General features: G+C 52.2%; 1 protein-coding gene across 3 annotated transcripts in view; it reads right to left on the reverse strand.

The window, feature by feature from the left end:
* Klhdc4 (kelch domain containing 4) overlaps positions 1-21,260 on the reverse strand; it is a 38,686-nt gene that overhangs the window by 3,603 nt on the left and 13,823 nt on the right. For 2 of the 3 annotated variants that reach the window (XM_033757834.1, XM_010627500.3), the window contains 7 exons: positions 20,064-20,200; positions 10,048-10,140; positions 8,641-8,800; positions 4,453-4,528; positions 3,065-3,273; positions 1,085-1,487; positions 49-180 (listed from right to left, as the gene is read on the reverse strand). In XM_033757834.1, the coding sequence (XP_033613725.1) occupies positions 49-180; positions 1,085-1,487; positions 3,065-3,273; positions 4,453-4,528; positions 8,641-8,800; positions 10,048-10,140; positions 20,064-20,200 (1,210 nt within the window). The remainder of the gene's footprint in view (positions 1-48; positions 181-1,084; positions 1,488-3,064; positions 3,274-4,452; positions 4,529-8,640; positions 8,801-10,047; positions 10,141-20,063; positions 20,201-21,260) is intronic. The other variant, XM_010627503.3, reaches the window with a different exon arrangement.

Consider the following 21,260-nt stretch of genomic DNA (forward strand, 5'->3'; position numbering starts at 1 on the left):
CATCTGCTCAGAACCACATTCACCCGGCAAGTTCTGATGAAAACTCACCTTCTTCTTCCTCTTCCTCCTCCTCCTCACTCTCCTCGCTGTCCTCATCCTGGTCATCATCTCCCCCCTCTGGACCCTTGGCCGAGCTGCTGTCCTCCTCTGAGTCCGTCTCCTCCAACCACTCTTGGGTCTCTTCCAAGGCAAAATGGACACAGATCATCACTGCGGCCTGGGGGCAGAGAGCCTGCAGACAGAGGACCCTGCCCCTCACTCTGACTGGAATGTGAGCCCTAACTTCCCTGCATGACCCCTGGAACAGGTAAGAAACCAGACTGGGTCTCCTCAGAGCTGAGACAGGGTGAGGCTTGGAAGGCAGAGACACAGCCAAGCTCCCCTCGGGCATCAGCAGCATGCTGGAGGCCACTTCTTCCCAAGCCGGCGTCAGTCCAGCACCTGGCCATGGTTCTCAGGAGACACACACAGCTTTGAGCCTCTTCCTAAGCATCCATGTTCTGCTTTCCATTTTTACAAAAATTAGTAATGGCAGATGGGTAAATGAGAGTGCAAGGCTCAGAGAGCAGAGGAAGTCTAGGTCAGAGAGAAGCTAGGCTGGGCATAGTGCCGCACACCTGCAATCTCAGCATTCAAGAGCTCAGGCAGGAGAATCACTGCAAGTGTGAGGCCTACACGCTAAGTTCAAGGACAGCCTGAACTACACAGCGAGAGCCTGTCTCAAGACAAAAAAAAAAGAGGAGCCAGGGCTGGGGATTTAGCTCAGTGGTGCCGAGCCTGCCTTGCAAGCCCAAGGTCTTGAGTTCAAGCCCCAGTACTGGGAAAAAAAGAGCCAGGTTGGCCAGAGGCTCCATAGCAGGATCCGGGAGGAGCGAGCCCTGCCTGATCTGAAGTCAGGGAGATACATGTGTGGCTGGTCCCACCCAGGAGCCTGGATCCTGGGCCATCATCAGGCCCTCACTACCCCCAGGTCCTGCTCTTCTCAGAGTGGCCCAGAGGCAGAAAAAGCCCTGGAGGCTCACTGGCACAGTTGAGGGGAGCCCAGCAGCCCAAAGTCAGGGACACCCCACCCCACCCCACTTACTTGGGTCCATCTCCACCAAGGCCTTCCACTCCTCCATCCTGTGCAGGTCAAGGCAGTACAGGTCGTTGAGTGTCACCTGGCGGTCGCCAGCCTCAAACATTCCACCGTAGACGAAGAGCAGCCCGTGCTTGACGGCCACCATAGCACTGGAGCGCGGGCACGGCTCAATCCTGGGGCTGCTGGACTCCAACACTCCATCCTCGTCCTTGGATGGGGACGGCCCCACGGGGCTCGGGGCCCTGAGCACTTGCTTAATGGTAACTATAGTCCCATCCTCGGCCACCACTTCTTTGACCACCTCCAGCGGCTCCGGGGCACCTGCTGGCCCATGCTCATGCCCGTCGGCATCCGTGTGCTCCTCTGCCCCACCCCGCCTCCGTCTCTTCTTCTCCAACTTGGGCCCCTGGTAACAGAACAAGTGCTCAGAACCCAGGCTGAAGAACAGAGCAGGGGCGGTGCCACCCCGAGTGCCACTATGCGCCTGTGGGGACAGGAGCAGGTCCCCGCCAGGCTCTTCGGTGTGGGCTAGCGAACCCCACACAGGGAGAGACGTGGCACGACAAGGCCTGGCTGAGGCCCAGTATGCATGCTGGCTCACTTTCGGGGAGCGCTTCTCCCTAAAAGGCCACAAAACCAGCGCTTCCTGGACCCTGTCTTCTGCCAAGGACAGAGCAGACCAGAACAGGATAACTCACAGTGCAGCGCCGGGCAGGGCCCTCAACCCCAGAGTCCTTCTGCCAGCCTCCCCTCAGGACCACTGTCCCCCATCTCTGTCCCATCTTCCTGGCACGGTCAGTGTTAGGGAATTGATGGTGTTAAAGGACGCTGTGACACCGCCTCACAGGCTGCATTCTCCTGGTACATCTTGGCTCCTAAAATGACCTCATGCCCTTATCTCTGGTTTCCCTCCCGCCAAGGCGACAGTGGTCCAGAGAAGTTGAAACCTGTGTCTGCAGGGCTGGACCCATAAAAGGCAATCTGGCCTGTGATAGGTTAGAAGTAGCTCACTCCTCATTAAAAATCAATAGCCTAGCCCAAAACTGATAAAAGGACCTTCCTTTCTTCTCTTCTCTTCTTCCTCCTCCTCTCTCTCTACCCCCACCCCTTGAATAAAGTCTCCAGTCGGACCTCTCGGTGTGTGTGGCCTAGTTGTTGAGCGTCACTGTTCCCTTACAGTCAGTCAGTTCTCCTGGACCCTTCAGCTCTCTCTGTGGTTTCTCACAGAACAGAACCCTCACAAGACAACATTTGCCACGTTATACTCAAACAACCCAACCACTACCTCCAGGCCTGCCCAAGTCAGACCTGCACTCTAGACACCGAGCTCTACTCCATACCCAGGACACAACAACCAACCTCACAAGAAAGCTTTCCGGTCCCCGTCCTCTTGAGAAGCACCAAGCAGTCTGAGAACAGTACTACCACACTTCATCTGGGCTCAGTGCTCCAGGGAGCCACAGAGGAGAGGCTGTGGCCTCTGCTGCTGTGCTCCTCCTGATGTCAGGCCCTGAGCAATCCAGATACCTTGCGCTCCCACTGGCTTGGAGACCCTGTGACAGGAGCCCGAGTCTGCAACAGGCCTGAGCGGGGGACATGCCCGGAGCCAGCTCACCCAACACATGCAGACCCTGAGGCTGACTGAGGTCCCCTCCTGGGACTGCTACCCACTGTTCGGCCTATGCTGGGCAGATCCTGGGTAGCAGTTGCCTGACAGGAAACCTGGGACAAGCTTGGGACACAGCACAGCCTTGTTAAGCAGACATCCCCCATCCTGGTCAGGGACCACCAAGCAGTCAGTGGGTACCAGGTTGGGCTGAGGGCTCCAAGCTGTCGCCTGGGCAACACACAGAAGCAAGGATGCCACTTTGCAGGAGCGTGTGTGGACACCTCACTGGGAAGAAGGGAATGGGGACACGTGAGGGCACAAGGAGTATGGACTCCAGAGCTATGTTCTGGGTGGACGACTGGTGCTGAGCCCACCTTCAGCTGCCCTGTGAACCAGCGGTTCCTGGTGGCATCATAGAAGAACAGGTCATTGAAGAACACGCCCTCCAGGCTCTCTTCCTCTTCTGTGTCACAGACACCCCCAAACAGCAGTATCTGATGATTGGGGGCCACAGCCACTGCAAAGCCAGACCTGGGCGAGGGCTTGACCCCTGACGGGTGGATCCGGGTCCACACCCATCTGCCTGTCGAAGCAGAACAAGGAGACAGGTAAGGAAGCAGAGGGGACACAAGAGCTAGACTGGGACATGCTGAGGCCCCTGGGGCCCCTCAGGCGGAAATAGCCCATGTACCCTCTTCTGCTCCCTCTGCAGAGAAACAAAGCAGTTACAGCTTCACACTCCCTTGAGCTCACCCGCTTCCCGGCCCAGCTGCACGAGCAACCCTGCCCAGGCCCTGGCACTAAGAGCCACCGTGAGAGTGCCTGTAAGGCAGTGTGAAAGAGACACAGGAGGCTGCGGCTGCAGGACCCCAGGCTGAAGGACTGGCACGCACACTGGGGGGTGGGGTGGCCTCGCGTGAGGTCACACCCTCCCTCCCAGGGCTATTTCATGCCAGCCCAGATCTAGACCCACATGGCCGGCACCAGCTCCTCTGCTGGCAAGACGTACTCTGTTCTGGTGGGACAGTGATTTATGTGGCCTGGTGTGAAGTACAGGGGAAAATCTTCCCACTATTTACAGAATAAAGAAAAGACTTTACCAGGCACAGTAGTTCATGCCTGTAATCCCAGCATTCTGGAAGGGTGAGGCAGAAGGATCACAAGTTCAAGCCCAGACAGGACAATTTACCAAAACTCTATCTCAAAATTAAAAATAAAAAGGGGTTAAAATGAGAACCAAGACCTGGCATGTAAAGGTACAAGATCTCAGTAATGAATGTAACTGTACTGTCTACCTAGAATGTACCAATAAATTAAATTTAAAAGGGGGGGGTTGGGGGGTATATTTTGGTGGGAAGCCCCTGAGTTCAATCGCTAGCATCATTTAAAACAGGCAAACAGGACTTCTTTAAAAGGTCCAGAAATGACTGCAAAGCAGAAGCCCCCTCCTTCCCTTCTCTCACCTTGGCCTACTTCTTCCACACCCTGTGGGCCTTGAGAGCCCACAGGTGCCCAGAAGGGCCTTCCATGACCTCACCCAGGGACACGAGCTGTGTCATCAAGTGTGCAAGGTGACTTGAGCTGCGGAGAGCAGAGACACACTCAAGGCACGATCACAGACAAGGCACCTTGGCCGTGCCCCCAGCTCTGGGCACTGTGCAGGGGCTCCCTGCCAGCCCCATTTCTGTAGCAGGCAAGCATACGCTTCGCTGCTGTCCTCTGCCCAGAGCCAGGCAGCCGGGCCTCATGGCCAGTACAGTACCTTCTCCCCCTTCCTCATGCTTCAGCAGAAACATATCGGAGTGCTGGGTGCCTCTGTCCACATCTTTCCTGACTCTCTGTAAAAGCAAAAAGGTCGGTGAGAACCACTCAGTGGCACTGACACAGCCACAGGAGCCCCAGAGCTGGGGTACATTAGGGGTAGCGCTCAGCATAAAGTTAGCCTTGGTCCCTTCAGGCCTGCCACTGCCGACAGACATGCGCCATGAAAGCCCATCACTGCAGACTGACCACAGGAGCAGCACTGCAGCGTCCTGAGGCTTCCACGCCAGCCGGCACGGTGCTGCACACCTCACCCCAACTCCTATGTGCCACAACCCCACCTTTCAGTGCAACCATGACAGCGCTGTGCGGAAAACCATGCCGACAGCACCAATGCTAAGCCTTGTCTCAATCCTCAGCCTCGGCTCCCCTCGCCTCACTCCCCACCCAGCCACTGCTACAAGGCCCAGGCCACAGCGCACCCCATCTCTTCGCAGCATCCCAGTACCTGGTGAGCTGCTCAGGAAGATGCTTACCCTGCCTTCTTTCCGGTATGTATCTGCACCGAATTCCCTGTCCCTGGCGTGCTTTTGATTTCAGAGGCTTTGCATTTTCGGAAAAGCCGAGAGGTGGTACAGAGCTCCTGCACCCACAGCCGGCCTGCTCCTATCTCCTGTGGGCTCGCGGTGCACTGCACTTGCTCCTCACTGTCACTGCAACCGTCCCTCTGATGGCCCTGGTCACCTGGCTGAGCTGCCAGTCAGTTCCTGCCTGGGAAGTCACGATCTATTTCCTTTCCATCCTGTGCTCTCCAGGACACCATGTGCCTAGCAGGGCTTTGGGAGTGGGTCGTGTGCGCCACCTCCTGGGCTGGAGCTTCTGCTTCAAGGCAGACTGCCTCCCCATCCTGTTTACTTGTTGCTCAGTGCGGCTCTGAGAGCGCACTCTGCACTATGGGCAGAGCGCTGCTGCCTGTGCCATCTGGTTCTGGCCACTGGGAGCACTATCTGTCCCAACATGGCAGGCTTGTGTTGCTTGGCGAGCACATCCATACCCATGGCACTGTAAGACACTTGAGGCTCCCGTGGTTGAAAGGGGGCCCTGGCTCCACATGCCAGAATGCAGTGTGAAAAACCCAGGCCTGGACTCTGGTGCAAGTGGAGTTCTTGTCACTATTAGTACTCTGGGCACTGGAAGGGGGGAAAACTATTTTGCTTCTGAACAAGTAAATAAGCAATCCAACTGTCCACAGACACTTACGTCTGCCTGGGCCCAAGTACACAAAGCCAAGGAGGCCCAACTTCAGCCATGCGTGAGCAGCAGCCGGAGCCTCACAGAAGGGAGATGGGGCACACACTTTTGTTCGCCTTCTGGAAACATCTGTGCCATTCAGGTGATGCCATTTCTGCACACAATACACAGTCACTGAGTTCAGAGTCTGGTTTTCCTCTTCTCTGCAGCGCTGGGAATGGAAACCAGGGCCTCAAGCATGCTAGTGATCCACCAAGTTACACCCTGAAGTCTCTCTTTGTGGGAATTTAATACAGACAAAGTCATAATGACTTCCGCACCTCTTCTTCCATACCCAAGGGCTTAGCATGACTGAAAGGTGAATCTAAGACCAGAGGCCTTGTCTGCTGAAGGAATTCAGCAATACCTCCACTCAAGTCACAGCTGCACTGGGCAGCGTCCCGTCTACCTGCACCTGCCTACGTTAGCTGTCCCGTGATTTGCTGATAGTAACATTTTCTACCCAGAGTCAACAGACTAAAGGAGATCTTTCATTGCACCTCTGTTTTGTTTGTTTGTTTGTTTGTTTTGTAATAAGCACTAGGCACTGAACTCAGGGCCTTCACACTGAGCTATATCGTCACCACCCAGCCCCCTTCTAAATTTTCAGTCAGGGTCTCATGTAACCCAGTCTGGGCCAGAACTTGCAGTGTTCCTGCCTCAGCCTCCCAGCATGCTGGATGGCACAGGTGCACTGCCATACCTGGCAGACATCTGCACACTTTCCCTCAAGGCCTCGAGGGCCAGAGGGGCACTCTGCACTCAGGCCAGTGGCTGTGGCCCCTGAGGGCTGACCTGCCCACAGGGTCCCTCTGATAGCCTTCCAAGTCCACCATGCAGGCAGAGTCCTTCTCTTCTCTCAAGTGCTGGGGCTTCCCCAGAAACTCAATCTCTTTGTCTCTGAAGGGGAAAACAAAAGGTGTCTTTATTATCCTTTCATTTTGGGTTACTTGTGCCACAAATTACTTCTAGCAATGCAGATCAGAGTAGCTTTAAATTCATGCAGTTACATAAGTCTTCAAGGATAGAGTCAACTGTACTAGAAAGTAAATAAAATCTGTATGCATTTTTAAAGATGTCAAATTCCCGTCCAGGGAGCACAGAGCTCTCACTAGGATTTATGGACTAGAAGACTCAAAAGAGTCAGACTTCAAATTTATCTCCAGACTTGAGGCAGAGCTCAATCATTCCCAGCAGGCAGCAGAGGACAAGGAGGGAGACTTTATTTTTTTAAAGAAATGGACCGGCTGATGTTAATGCAAAGAATCTAGAAGCTACAAGGAGTCTGAAAGACCACCAAGTGTGCACGACTTCATAGCCTAACTCCAAGACGCTCTGCACAGAACAGCAGTAGGTCCTGGCCTGAGACCAGCACACTTAGCCAAGGAGAGGACAGGGCACTCAGAATCAGGCCTTTACTTCCAGTCACCACACTGCCAGCACAGGTCCTAAGACATCCAGTGAGAAAGCCTTTTGAACACCATGCCGCAACAAGGGCACACCTATCTCGGGCCACGGACCACACACAGGAACGGTCCAAGGGGCATCACAGAACTCAAAGTAAGAGCGGACACTGACTCACATTTAGGCGGAAATGTAAGAGGGCACCTTCAGTAGGCCGCAAGAGAAAAAACATAGTGAGACTCCGTGCACACAGAGCTTCTGCTCTGCTACAAGCACTTGCTGCAAGTGCACGTGGAAGGATGGTATCCAGGAGCTGCGTGTGTACTCCTGCAACTCCCGGTCAGAGAGAGCCGGGGACACACAAGTCACCAACAAGCAGGCGACATTGGCCGCCGACAGAGAAATGTAAATTCAGACTGCCCAGAGAACCACACATTTACCAGAACAGCTAAAAATAAAAAGACGGACGGCGTCAAACGTGGACATGAAGGTGGAGCCAGAACACGTCGATGTCTGGCGCAGAAGCTTGGAAGCCTGTGCCCAACACACCCGCGCAGGCAGGCAGCTCCTCGGCCAGATGTGCTACGTGAGACTAGAGAAGGCCTGTGCAGCCTCGCTCCTGGCAGTGAGCCTGGAACAGCACAGGAGTCCGCCAACAGGGCAAAGGACAGACTGCAGGGCGCTCACAGGCGGAGCCCAAAGGTCCAGGAAACAGCGGGAAGGGTCAGACAGCGTTTGCCTCTGTGGAGCAGGCAGGGGCCTCGCAGGAGAGGCCGGCAGGATGAGGTGGGCACACCGCACACACATCTGTGTGGCTGGCAGCGGACACATAAAGGCGCACTGCACCGGGGGCCTCTGCTGACCTCCGCACCCTCCTCCCACCACAGGAGGCTGATGGACAGGACTGGGTGCAGACGTGCACAGACACAAGGTCAAGCCATGACGGGCAAACAGGACAGCAGCGTCTGGGTGGGGCAGGGGAGCGCTCACTGCAGAGCCCTTCGAGTTAGCTATGCGTTTGACAAGTTTCAAAACACAAGACTTTACAACCTCTATAGGCGCGGTTCATCTGTCACAGGCCATCGTGTCCTGGCTGGCAAAATGCTGATGAGGGGTGGACAAGAAAACTCGGCATGTGGAGAGGCTCCTGCGCATGTGTGCAGATGTGAAAACACGTTTGCAGACAGGAGGAAAGAGAGCTAAGCTACGCGCAGCCTGGAGCAGAGGGGCACATGTGAGTGTCCATGGGCTCCAAAAGAGACCCCAAGGTGCACAGTGGGTCACTGCAACATTCTGGGGGACATGGAGCGCAATAAGGAACAAGAAACATTAGTATGTTCCGAGATAAACACACGACCACTACCCTCTGTCCAACAAGGTTCAGCAAGAACTGCTTGTGTTACACTAGTGTGGGTCACTTCCTTGATGGCACCACTCCTAGTGACACTGAAAAGCAGCATATGGAGGTGCCCTCTTCCCTAACACTGGGTCTCACCTGCTTTGAGTAGCCCCCGTAGATGACTATGCTGCCCTGGGGGGTGACAGACATCTGGCAGCCGGACCGGGCTGTGGGCCCAGGTCCCACCGGGCACAGCTTGCTCCACGTGAACGTGTCCAGGCTGAAGGCGTACACATCACTGTAGTACACATAGTCCCTGGTCGGAAGAGAGCAGCACAAGCCATCAACCATGACAGCATCGGGAAAGGTAGGGCCACTGCCAGGTGCACTATCAAGGGCGAGCCTGCTCTCACCTTACCGGTTTAAACTCGTGTGAAAAGTGGCAGACTAGAGTTTCATTTAAAAACTAGAAGTAATGCCAGCCCACAGAAGCAGAGTAATTTATTCTACAAGTCTTTCTGTATTTCCCTGCCTTGTTGGTGAGATCACATCTCCCAAATGATTAAATCAGGTTGTTCCGGGCAGGGGAACTAAACCATGAGGATGGAGATATTTACAGCTTGGGAAGAACTATGCGGCCATGGACAGGACAGAGAAGAGGCAACAAACAGAGGTGCCCCACAGAGCTAAGGGACAGAAGCCCACCCTCTGCATCCCAAACCCAGTGAGCCAGGGAGGCAGTCCAGAGGCCCTGTCGTCACACCCCACTCAGTGACCTGGGATGCAGGGACTGAGGGTTCAGCATACAGTGAGGACTCAGGCAGGAACGGGGAGGTCTGCTACATTAGGTGACCATCACAGAACAAGACACTGCTCCCCAGCTGTGCACACAGACAAAGGACCCCCGGTCAGAGCCAACTCCTCCTCCTCATGCCCATCTGAGGGTCCATGCCCAGGCTCGGAAGCACATGTGTGACCGTGGCTGCTGCACGAGAGCTAGCGTGGGGCTCTGCGCTCTGTACCCCACACTGCGCAGCGAGGGCCAAGATGCAGGAGCAGTGAAGGGTGGTGCCAGGGCTGCTGCTTCCCACATGAAGGGTTAGGGAGCAACTCGAGCCATGGCTGCCACTCAGACCCACGTGTCCCTCTTGGGGGACAGCAAGTAACAGACCAGGGACACAGAGGATCCCAATTTCTACAACCTCCCCCTCTTTCCTTGGGATTCATACTACAGATGCCCAGTAAAAACTTCTATTCTTCAGATAAGAGAAGTAACAAGTGCTTCAAGGATGACTCAGGCAGTTGGTACTAAGTCAAATGAGTTTAACTCAACAGTGCCAGTGTGTGTATTAGTGTTCCGTATGTTGTGTGTGTGTGAAAGACTTCCTAAATAATTTTAAACGAGGCTTTGAAAAAAGTTCTGTTTCAAAATGGGTTTCAAGCTAAACGCCACTGTGACACTTGATCTGATTTAAAATCCCTAGTGAGCTGGTCTCTCCCGTGGACACGCATAGTCCTCCACATGCACCCAGAGAGAAAGACTCATCTGCTTTCGGCACTGACCTTGCACTCTCATGGAAGCCACCAAAAAGGATTAACTGCCTCTTCCAGGCCACCATCCGATGTCCACTCCGACCTGAAGGACCCCCTGTTGATCTAAAATTAAGGAGGGGGGGAAACAGGAAGTCACTTAATTTCTGGTTGCTTTTCTTTTTTAACACTGATTTCCGTCTTCTAGGAACTTACTGAGTACAATTTAATCTGATCCACATGCTACAACTACCCTGCAAGTCTATTAGAATGAAACAAGAGAAACTCTCTCGGACTTTGGAGCAAAGCTTTCTTAGGTAGAACACAGTAAACTGCATTCCATCAAATAAAGAACTTTAAAACAGCCCACCAGAAACAGCGCAGTGAGCACGCGATTAGAAGAGTTGCTTCCATACACTACCACATGGTTTGTACCCAGAACACACGTGAATTTTATCTTCACAGCAAGTAAGTGACTCAGTAAAAGCAAGGTCAACAAAGGTGAATAGAAAGTCCACTAGATGTAAAAATGGAAGAAAGGAATAAATGAAGATGCCCAACAAAAATGTGACTAGCGGTGGAGAACACAGGCTAGAACCAGAGGAGCCTGGCCACATGCACCAGTGGGCAGGCTGCTGGGGACGCGCACAGTCCGGCCACACTTGGCTCCTCACAGGAGGACACAACTCCACACTGACTCAGGAGAGAATGCACAGTCCACGCCGGCCTGTGCACGCGGACTGAGGCTTGAGACCTCACTGTCAAAGCCAGGGCAGCCCAGCATAGTGGTGCACGCCAGTAATCCCAGCTGCTCCCACAGGGGGATTGCAAAGTATGGGAGCCCAGCATGGGGAACCCAGTACTGCAAAAAACACCAAAACAAAACACCTGGGACAGCCAACTCCCCGCCACGGATGAATGGCACACGAGCAGCAAGTGTACCTCACCAACAAAGGCACCTGTGTAGGTGGGCCTGAGACACCACGCTGACCAGAAGCAGGCCCGCCTGATTGTGTTCATGTGAGACGTACAGAGGAAGGGCAGGCTGGGGCTGACAGCAGGGGCCTGAGCCCAGGGCAGGGAGGGCCGGAGGACGGGATGGAATTCTCTGAGGGGATGGAAATGTTCTGTAACCGCACTGTGCTGCTAAATATATCTAATGAAACTCAACTAACTATACACCAAAAGATATACATTTTATCAAATTATAATTAGACATCAACAAAATGGACATAAAATATATGACAATAAAAATATGTGAAAAAGTAAGCCAGGTGTGGTGGCACATGCCTATAATACGAGCACTTGGGAGGCTGAGACAGGAGGCTCGCTTTGAGTTCAAGCCCAGCCTGGGCTACAGAGTGAGTTCAAGGCCAGGCTGCACTATAAAGAGAGGCCCTGTCTCAAAAAAAAGAAAAAACAAAGAGATACCTGGCCATCACAGAAGAGTGCTCATAAAATAGCAACTGAAACTGCAGGTTACAAAATGCGTCACTACTGAGATTCCAAACCAGGGGCCCTAAGTGGTTCTCACCAGTCATGTCACCCTTGTGACCAGAGAGCAGGTGTGAGTGAGACCATGAGGGGCTCTCGGGTTAGGGAACACTTGCCACACACATATGTCTGGGAGGTTGCAGCTGCACCTCCAGCCTGAGCTGGATGCCCTGGGCGCAGGAGCTCTAGAACCACTGAGACCCTCGGGAACACAGCCCTCAACTCCCTGGGCATTGGCGCCCAGGGCCTTCTGTGCAGCACTCCAGGGCCTCCCACCCCAACCTCTCCAGCTCCATGATCAGGATGACACAGTTTGTATAACTCATTACTTCTTCATGTATTGTGATGTAGGCTGCACAGATTTCCTCAGAACCCACGTGCAGGGTGGCCAAGGGCCCTAACAGACACGTCAGTGCACAGAACCTCAGAACTCCAGGTGCTGCAGTGCTCCAGTGCTCCAGGCTGATGTGCACTGAGTGTTGTGCTGTGCCCACCCACCAGGATGCTGCCCAGGACCTGCCCTCCCCGACCTGGAGTGAGTACAGCTCTTCCCTCTCTTCAGACCATCAGACCCCCCACCACCTTGACAACAAAGTCCACGGGAAGTGAATGAGAAGGGACCCACAAGGATTTGGATGGCTTCATCATATGCTGATGCATTATGGGTGGGTCACAATTCACTAACCCTCTATCCACAAGCACAGACAGCTTTTCAGGTCGCTCACCCTGTTCTATGTGCATCCTATGGGGGGAAAACATTCTACATAAATCCCATCTTGCCAGATCAGGTCCCTGCAGATAATTCTGGACACCAAGTCTGTCAACCAATTTACTTGGTTTCTTTCCTAGCTTTGTGTCACCCACAAATTACTAAGCATATTTTATTGCCAAAACTCATGATAAAAACAACAAGGTCAGAAGAGAAGATCTGGGCACGCCACAGTAACACCTACAGGATCGCTGGATCAGCCCTTGTAGGCACCAGCTGGGTGCCTGCAGAGAACCACCCTTGCAGCAAGGCCACATCCAGGATGGGTGCAGAGCACAGCCACTGGCCCCAGCAGGGCACAGAAGCTGCCCATGAGCACTGGGGTGGGAAGGAGACCCACACATTCTGGGCAAGAGGACAGCACCCTCCCCAGGGAACTTCACTATGCAGTCATACCTTGGTGCCACTTTGGAACTTGATGAATTTGGGTCTCAATGCATTTTGATGACAAAATTTTGTCCTGGTACTTTTGTTTGGTTCTGCAAACTTAAACTGACAAGTGTCACTGTCAACTGCATTGTGACATTACCCTTTCCAGCCAGAACAATCTGTTTGGTACTTGTCATTTCAGCTAGTTGTCACACCTCTTGAAAATAATCAATCAGTACCCAGGTACCAGCAATTACTTTATACCATTTGGGGAAGAGCTCTGCACAAACAACTCACCAGTACCTTCACGTCTATTCCAAGACAGGCAGAGGGGACCCCAGGTCAGTCTACTAACGGAGGCCAAGGCTGTTGGCCAGTGGTCACCTATGACCCTAAGGGCCCTCGGGGCACAGCCCATGCCTGTGGTGGTCTCCTGTACAGTGTCTCTCCCCTGACCAAATCAGATCAGACACAAAAGATTCAAATTTTTGAGTCCTCTGTTAGGTACTAAAAAGAGAAAAAAACATTTCCATGAAAATGTGCCACATCTTCCTTTCGAAAAATTAAGCCACCGCAAAAAAAAGAGCTCATAAAATCTGAATCTCTCAATTACCATCAGTCCTAAATGTGGGGTCTTTAAAAAGTTAGCATGTCCCACTCAGCCAGAAGGTTACATACGGCACAAGAAGCACACATATCGTGTATAACATCGTGGGTACAGGAGCTTTCGGCTTGTCTGGGTGGTGTGCAGAATGCCATCCACGGGGCACACTGCCAGCCAGTGTCACCTGGGCCCTCTACAGGCTGCTGTAGCGACATCCACACAAAGTATCTTGCATCCAATGTCTCCACAGGCTCAGGGTGCAAACAGGGTACTCTCAGGACAGAAATGCTCGATGGAAAGTTTACACCTCACACAAATATGGCGTACACTACCACTGCCACAGCAGGCAGCCCGAGACACCCACAGCACAAAGGGACAATCTCCATCGCGCCTGCGGCACAGGACATGCGGCCGCACCGTGGGATAGCTTACCCTTGGGATGAAAAGCGTCCAGCAGCACAGTCACAGTGCGGCACAAGCACACAGCCTGGTCCCTTCTCAGAGCAGCCCGGGGGTTCAGCCTGCTTTCCCAGGCACCATGCCCTCCACAGACAGGGAGCCTAGTAAGTCTGTGGAACCCAACCACAGCACATGGCATCATCAGTAGCAGTCTCAAATTTGGGCAGCCTATGCAACCAGGTCCCTGATTCATTTTAACTCCTGCTATTAACTGTGAAGTGTTGGTTGCAAGCCGGGTACGACCCCTTTATGTGTCTTTATTCATCACAACCACCTTGCCACATGGTTATTGCCCTGTTCCCATCTCACAGATGAGAAAATCAAGACCCACAAGTCAAGAAGCCTGGAAGCTAGTCTGCAGCAGTCACTCAACCACGGATGAAGACTATGCGACACCAAGCACAGTATCAGCACCTACAGGGATCTGTCAGCACACTGGCTCCCAGCCCACCAGGATTTCCCGTTCACAGACCCTTGGCCTCACCCTGTTTTTCTACACACCAGCCACACAATCTCGCCGCTGTCCACACAACACAGGCGCTCACCAGGGTGGCCACACGGCTGTGTCCCACCAGCTCAGGCTTCACCAGGAGCTGCTGCTCACCAGCAATAAGCTGCTTCAGAGAAGACAAGAGACCTGCAGAGCGGTTGGCCCCAGCTCACGGCACAGGGCAGATGCTTGGGCGCTGCTCACAGCCTTCCACAATCAGGGCTCAGAGGCGTATGCCCTGTTAGCAAGGTCCACGCGAATTCAGCTGCAGAGTCGGAAAGGAACTCCGGATCGTTCTGCTAACAAGCCCTCCTCTTTAGGGTACCGACTCTGACCTAGACACGGTTTTAAAATAGCTGTACTAGTAGCCTAGTATGTTGGTGCACACCTGTAATCCCAGCACTCAGGAGGCTGAGGCAGGATGATCTTTGTGAGTTCGAGGCCAGCCTGGGCTACATGGTGAGCTCATGGCTAGCCTGGAATGCACAGCGAGAGCCTATCTCAAAAAACAAAACAACAACAACAACAAAAAAGATGGCTACACTAAGTGGGTTCAGACGAAGACCAAATGCTGGCTTCGAGTCAGCAAAAAACAAGTTTTCTGTTTATGTGAACACTTACATTTTTAATCAATTATACCTCATCATCTATTAAGTGGGTTTTTTCGGTTTTGATTTTAATTAATCAATTTTTTTGTTTTTTGGGCTTATTAGTCTGGCTGTTAATCTGTATGTGTGATAATTAACTTTATAAGGATTTATAAATGAATCTATTACTAGTGAAGGGAAAAAAAGAAACACTAAGGGCCATGAACAGATGAATGGATACACTAAACAGGTTCTATCCATGCAAGTGGAATTGCCAGACAACCACAAAGAGGAATGGAGGCACTCACACTGCTATGACTGGGACGAACTCCGACGACACGACGAGGGAAGGAAGGCAGACACAAAGGGGTACGGACTGGAGGGTCACATCTGTATAGAATACCTAGAGTGGCAAATCCACGGAGAAGCCAGGCAGGGACTCGGGGCTGGGCAGGGAGGCACGGCTGCTGGGACATGTGGAATTTCTTTTTAGGTATATGGAAACCCACTGAATTTAGATACTTGGCTGCATAACCCTGAATGTGCTAAAAACAACCGAATCGTACCTTTTTTAAAACAGTACTGGAGTCGATCCTAATGCTCTACCACTGAACTGCACCTCTAACAGCCACCCCTCTTTAAAATTTTATTTTCCACTAAGACAGGGCCTTGCTAAACTGACCTTGCTGGCCTTGGATTTGTGATCTGCCTACCTCAGCCTCCCAAGTGGCTGGGATTGCAGGTGTGGCCCCGCTCAGGTCAATCACACACTTCAATGGGAAAATAGCCGTCAACCTATCAAGAAGGCTCCACAGAAGCTCTGGGCACATTCTGGTTTAGCAGCGCTGCGCTGGGGGAGACTGTGGCTTCTGGGTATCCCTGAGGGCCTTGGCTCCCCCTCCATGGGGGACCGACTGCCTCCTGCTAGCTAATCAGACACCCAGGGAAGGGCGCCGCGAGCACCAGAGCCCAGCATTCCTGGTGCTGAGGAGGTCCAGCCTGCCTTCACTAGTGATCTCACAGAGCTCCTCCATACTTTTTTGTTAAAATGGGAGGGAAAGGGGCCAGGGATGTAGCTCAGTGGTGTCGCTGCCTGCCTTGCAAGCATAAGATCCTGAGTTTGATCCCCAGTACCAAAAAACACAAAGGGAGGAAAGGGTGCTTCTGCCATTGTGTTTCCTAGCCCAGTCTACGTCCTCCATCACCAAACAATGCAAACACCTGAGTCTGCCTTGGGTGTTTGTCTCGCTGCAAACTCACATCTATGTACACTTATTTAGGACAAACATACAAAACCTAGAATAAACACTGTCAGTACAGAGACTCTGTGGTGAAATCATGAATCAGGGCAGCTTTGTGGGCATCCCTTAGTCAAGGCAGAGCCTAAAGAAATGCTGCATATACAAGTCCTGACACACACAGGCAGCCTAAGAATTCATTGAGGCCCGCTGGGCATGGGGCGCACGCCTGTAATCCCAGCACTTAGGAGACTGAGGCAGGAGGATCGCCGTGAGTTGAAAGCCAGCCTGGGCTACACAGTGAGTTCAAGGCCAGCCTGAAATACAAAGCGAAAACCAGAGAGAATTCATGGTAGCTCATCTTCTGCACAGTGCTAATGCTGTGAATTCTCCTCTCACATGGAAACATTATGATGCAGGTAACTGTCACGGCACCACCAGGTAAACACCTGGTACCAAGCACTGTACAAAGCCATCCCTGGCACAGTGAGAACGAGAGCCAGGAAATGCCCCGGGTGGGCCTTATGGAGCACAAGGAATCTCCAGGATGCCATCAGGCCAGCACACGTACCTACGCCTCCTTGCATTGCGAGACACACAGACAGTACACACCTCTGTCCCCCATGAGACACGGACAGAATGTGGATGGCAACACACTCTAAGAACTCCCACTGGAGCTTCCCAGAGCCCTCTCGGGCAAGGGCACAGGTCCACGGTGGCTATGTGCCACGCAGCCAAGTCTCTCGGAGACGACGTTTGTTCGGTGAGAGATGTAGAACTGAGCAGAGGAACTGAGCCAGGGTGGTTCAATGCGCATTGCAAAGCCAGACCACGGCAACAAACACACTCACTTTGACGTGAGTGACTCCTGCACTCTGCACATGACAAGCTCACACCATGCAGGTTCCCACATGCTTGGCACCAAGAGTCAGTTCACTAGACTAAGCAATGTACCTCAGAAACAACAAAATGGGAAAAAGTCCTCATTTTGGTCAATCTCTCTGCCTTTTCTACACACGAGTTTCAAAAAATTCTAAAGGAAAATGTCCAGCAGCAGTCCTCTCACTATGCAGCTTAGACCAGGGCTTTAATGACCAAGGCCAACACAGCATCATCATCATCGCAGAGTCTGAACCCCACCAGGAGCCAGCACAGGAGCAGTGGACCCCCCTCTCCGAATAGCTGCTCTCCCACAGCAGCACAGCCCCAGAACGCTTCACGCAGGCGAAACTACTCAGTACACAAGCAATACCTCACTATTTCCAGCATTACAATTCTAGAGGTATTCTATCAACCAACAAATGGATAAAGATGTGGGTTTTCTATACAAAGCGAGACCCTGTATCCAAAAACATAAAAAGAATGGCAATTAGAGCTGGATGCAGTGGCGCACACCTGTAATCCCAGCACTCGGGTGGCTGAGACAGGAGGATGGCTGTGAGTTTGAGACCAGCCTGCGCTACATAGTAAGTTCCAGGTCAGTCTGAACTACATAGTGAGACCCTGTCTCAAAAAACAAAACAAAACAAAAAAGGTGGCCCATGCCTGCAATGTCAGCACTCGGGAAGCTGAGGTAAAATGATCACAAGTTCAAGGCCAGCCTGGGCTACACAGCAACACCCCATCTCAAAAAATAACCATAAACAAAAACAAATGGTAATTAAACTTTAGACTGCAGCATAACCTTAGGAAAAAATATCTTTAATGATCTTCTGCAAAACACTTTTTTAAATTTCTCATTTTTAGGGGGTGAAGGGAGGGCAAAGGTATGGGGGAAAAAATAAGAACCAAGACATATCATGTCAAGATTCAAGATCCCAATGATAAATGTAACTGTACTGTTTGCTTTAAATGTACCAATCAACTTAATGGGGAGAAAATCATTCTCACTTTTTAACTACAATAAGCAAGTGCTCAGGAAATGAGACATCTACTCATTAGCAACACATTCTGACTCAACACATTCCCACCAGCTTGGACCACCAGGGGCCCGTGCATGACTGATCCATTGGACAACTTGAACTCCTGGTAGGAGAAGTGGTACAGTCATGCAGGGGATAGTCATGCACATACCACCAGTGGCTCCAATCGCCCAGCAGCAAGACTTATAGAGCATGGCCCCTCGTGAAGGTGTTAGGCCAGCTGCCTGCAAAGTCCAGGGAGTGCAATTTGCCCACGTCCCAGGACACAGTGCACTGAGGTGAGAGGGCTACCTTCTGCGGCCACTGGAGAGAAAGCAGACAGGGCCACTCCCCAGGTGACCATGCACCCTGGAAGAGACAGTGGAAACACACTACAGAAACACAAAGCCTAAGCCCAGGAGAAAGCTGAAGGAGCTGTCTCTGGACAGGTGAATGCCAGGTGAGCCTATGCAAGTGCGTTACCCAGTGCTATTGGGAAGACCTAGTGACATGAGGTTACACACAACCTCCCAGATTCGCACACGTAGAATCCCAGATGTTTACTGTCCTTGGCAGATGATTTCTTGCTGCTCCCATGAGAACTCTGCTAATAGTTTAGAAATACACAGTTCTGACATGTAGGTGAATGTACACACTCCATTTCTAGTTGCTTAAAAGCTGGCTGAGAAAAACAGTTTGTCTTAGCTCCTTGAAGCTCTGACCCCCTGTGCCTCGCTGTTTTGTATCTTTCTTTTCTGAGTAAGTCCCTCTCCCTTCAGGACCTCCAACAGAAAGCTCTCATGCCACAAGTGACTGTGGGCCACACTGCAGCAAGGCCACACCAAAGTGCACAACCAGCACTGGCCTGGGAGAAGCTACGGAGCATCGTGAAGCTTCTCATGGAGCCAATTCCTATGCCTCACCAGTTGGTTATGGGAAAAAGCTGCTGGAGATGACAAAATACATAAAAATACAAAGACTGTTTGCCAAAAAGGGACTAACAAGTAAATAAATAATAACTGGGTTTTGAAAGGAATAATTAAAGCAAAGCAAAAGGGGCTAAGATCATGTGCTCTGGGCTTAAATACATTTAAATTATGGGGAAAGGGACTGAGTTTTAAATTATGCATAGCAAAAATCTTTTTTTTTTTTTTTTGGTACCAGGGATTGAATTCAGGACCCTGTACTTATAAGGCAGGTGCGGTGCCACTGAGCTAAATCCCCAGCCCCATTTTAAACATCAATATTATTTTCTAACTACTGTGCCTGCCAAGGCAAGGATCGCTCCCAACACACGCATAAGAAAGGGACGTGCAGAACTCAGGAACCCGGTGATCCACACATCACGCTCCCCTGGCCCAGTCTGGATTAGGGTTGCTGGCGCTGTCTGCAGCAGAGGGGACCAGTGCATGGGGAGTGGTCTGCACCTCTCCAGGCACGGCAGAGTCTGATGCTCCAGGCCTAAAGCCAAGGGGGGCAGGTCATGATGCCCCGAGAAAAGTCACTGTCGAATAACTGACTGCATTCTCTAGCAGAGCCACTCCCCTCTTGGTGAAGAGCTCTGGGACTGGAAAATGCTCTGCACCACTACTGGATTCTACAATGCAACAGTTCCAGCAAGGCGAGTCTTCCATTTATAGCTTAACTTGCCCTGGAACAGTGGCTTGCACAACCCTGGAAACGAGACCACTGCACCCAAGAAGGAAGCGGACAAGCCTCCTTCAACCATCCCCCTACCAGGCTGCAAGCTTAACAACACGCAAAGGCACTGCCTATCCTAACAATCCCACACCAGGGCAGCTGTGCCCAGTTACAGAGGAGTGAAGCTGCTCCTGCTCCACTCTGCCCAGCTCCCCACCTCTGCACTCACATGGCACAGCACTTCCTTCTACTAAACAGCTCAGCTCCCAGCCCCAGAGCAGCCTCTCGGGGACAAACAGCCAGCCCAGCAGAGGAAAACATGACAGTGACAGGCTACAGTGCAGACAGGAAACAGTCTGAACGCACTGCTGGTCCCAGCCAGTCCTGGCAACGCCTTTGATGAAGGCTGGCAGTCAGAGCCCTCCAAGCCCAGGCTTCCCCGAGTTCTGCCCACCACTGCCCAGTTCCAGTCACTGGGCCTCTGTCCAGCAACTCACCTGACTTGCTCCCACATCTTGGTGGCCAAGTGCAGCACCCAAAGGTCCTTGTAGTGGTAGAATTGCTCTCCATCAGGGGATGCGAACTCCCCTCCAAAGATCCACAGCTGTCCGCCGCGCTGAGGCACCACCACTGCCTGCCAGGGGAAAAGTGACAGTCAGGCTAGCCACACAGCAGCACAGGCGGCTCCCGAGTGCCCAGAGGCAATAGCACCGCCCACCTTGAGGGCCCGGGCCACCCTCCATGCAGACGATTTTCCAGGTATCCTCCTCAGTCCAACTGAGCCACTTTCGTGTCACCCCAGAGGGCTGTGTGGACTTCCACCGACATACAGACTATGCCACACTTCACTAAAATGCAGTTACTTCAGAGGGTCACACTGGTCATAACATTATAACAGTAGTCATAACAGTAGCTATAACAAGCTAACCACAGATCTCACTAAATGTCTACACTAAGGCTGCTCTCTGGCCCTCACCAGTCCTATCCCCGCTGGAAAGCACTGCACACCTAAAAGTACCACGAGAAATAAAATATACATATAATATGAAATATTATTAATGTTTATTTCTCTTCTCTTCTTTTTTTTAACACAGGGATTCCCTATGTAGTTCAGGCTGGCCTCAAATTCCCAGTGATTCTCCTGCCTCAGCCTCCCCAGTGCTGGGTGACCGGTATGCACCACCATACCCAGCTTAACATTTATTTCTAAAAGCCTGAAATAAATTGGTAGGGTTCGGATGTGCCCTGCAACACCCAGACATTTAAATCTGCTGCTGTGACAGTGCTGGAGGAAGGAAGTACGGTGGGAGGGACCCTAGGTCTCCACCCTCACTGATCAAAGGAGGGGCCTTGTCACAAATGGGCTCTCTTGCCACACAAGCGCCAGCTGGGTTATGACACAGTGCTAAAAATCTCACCAGATGCTGGCACCCCGACCCCGGACATCCCCGCCTCCAGAGTGGACAGAAAAACTGCTGCTCTTTACAAACTACCCAGCCGTGGTACTGTGCTATTCTGCAAAATGGACTAAGACAACAGCAAGGGTGAATGAAAGCACTGGCAGTGCGGCCCTGCAGGCAGGCATGCAGGAAGCTCCCGCTGTCCTAACCAGCTGCAGAGGACCCAGGACAGCTGTGAGCCATGTGATCCCATGGGCCCAGAATATCAAATCTGCTCCAGAGGTGTCTGCATTC

This window comes from Fukomys damarensis, unplaced genomic scaffold (genome assembly GCF_012274545.1).
Source record: "Fukomys damarensis isolate Sample0158 unplaced genomic scaffold, DMR_v1.0_HiC HiC_scaffold_32, whole genome shotgun sequence".
Classification (NCBI taxonomy): domain Eukaryota; kingdom Metazoa; phylum Chordata; class Mammalia; order Rodentia; family Bathyergidae; genus Fukomys; species Fukomys damarensis.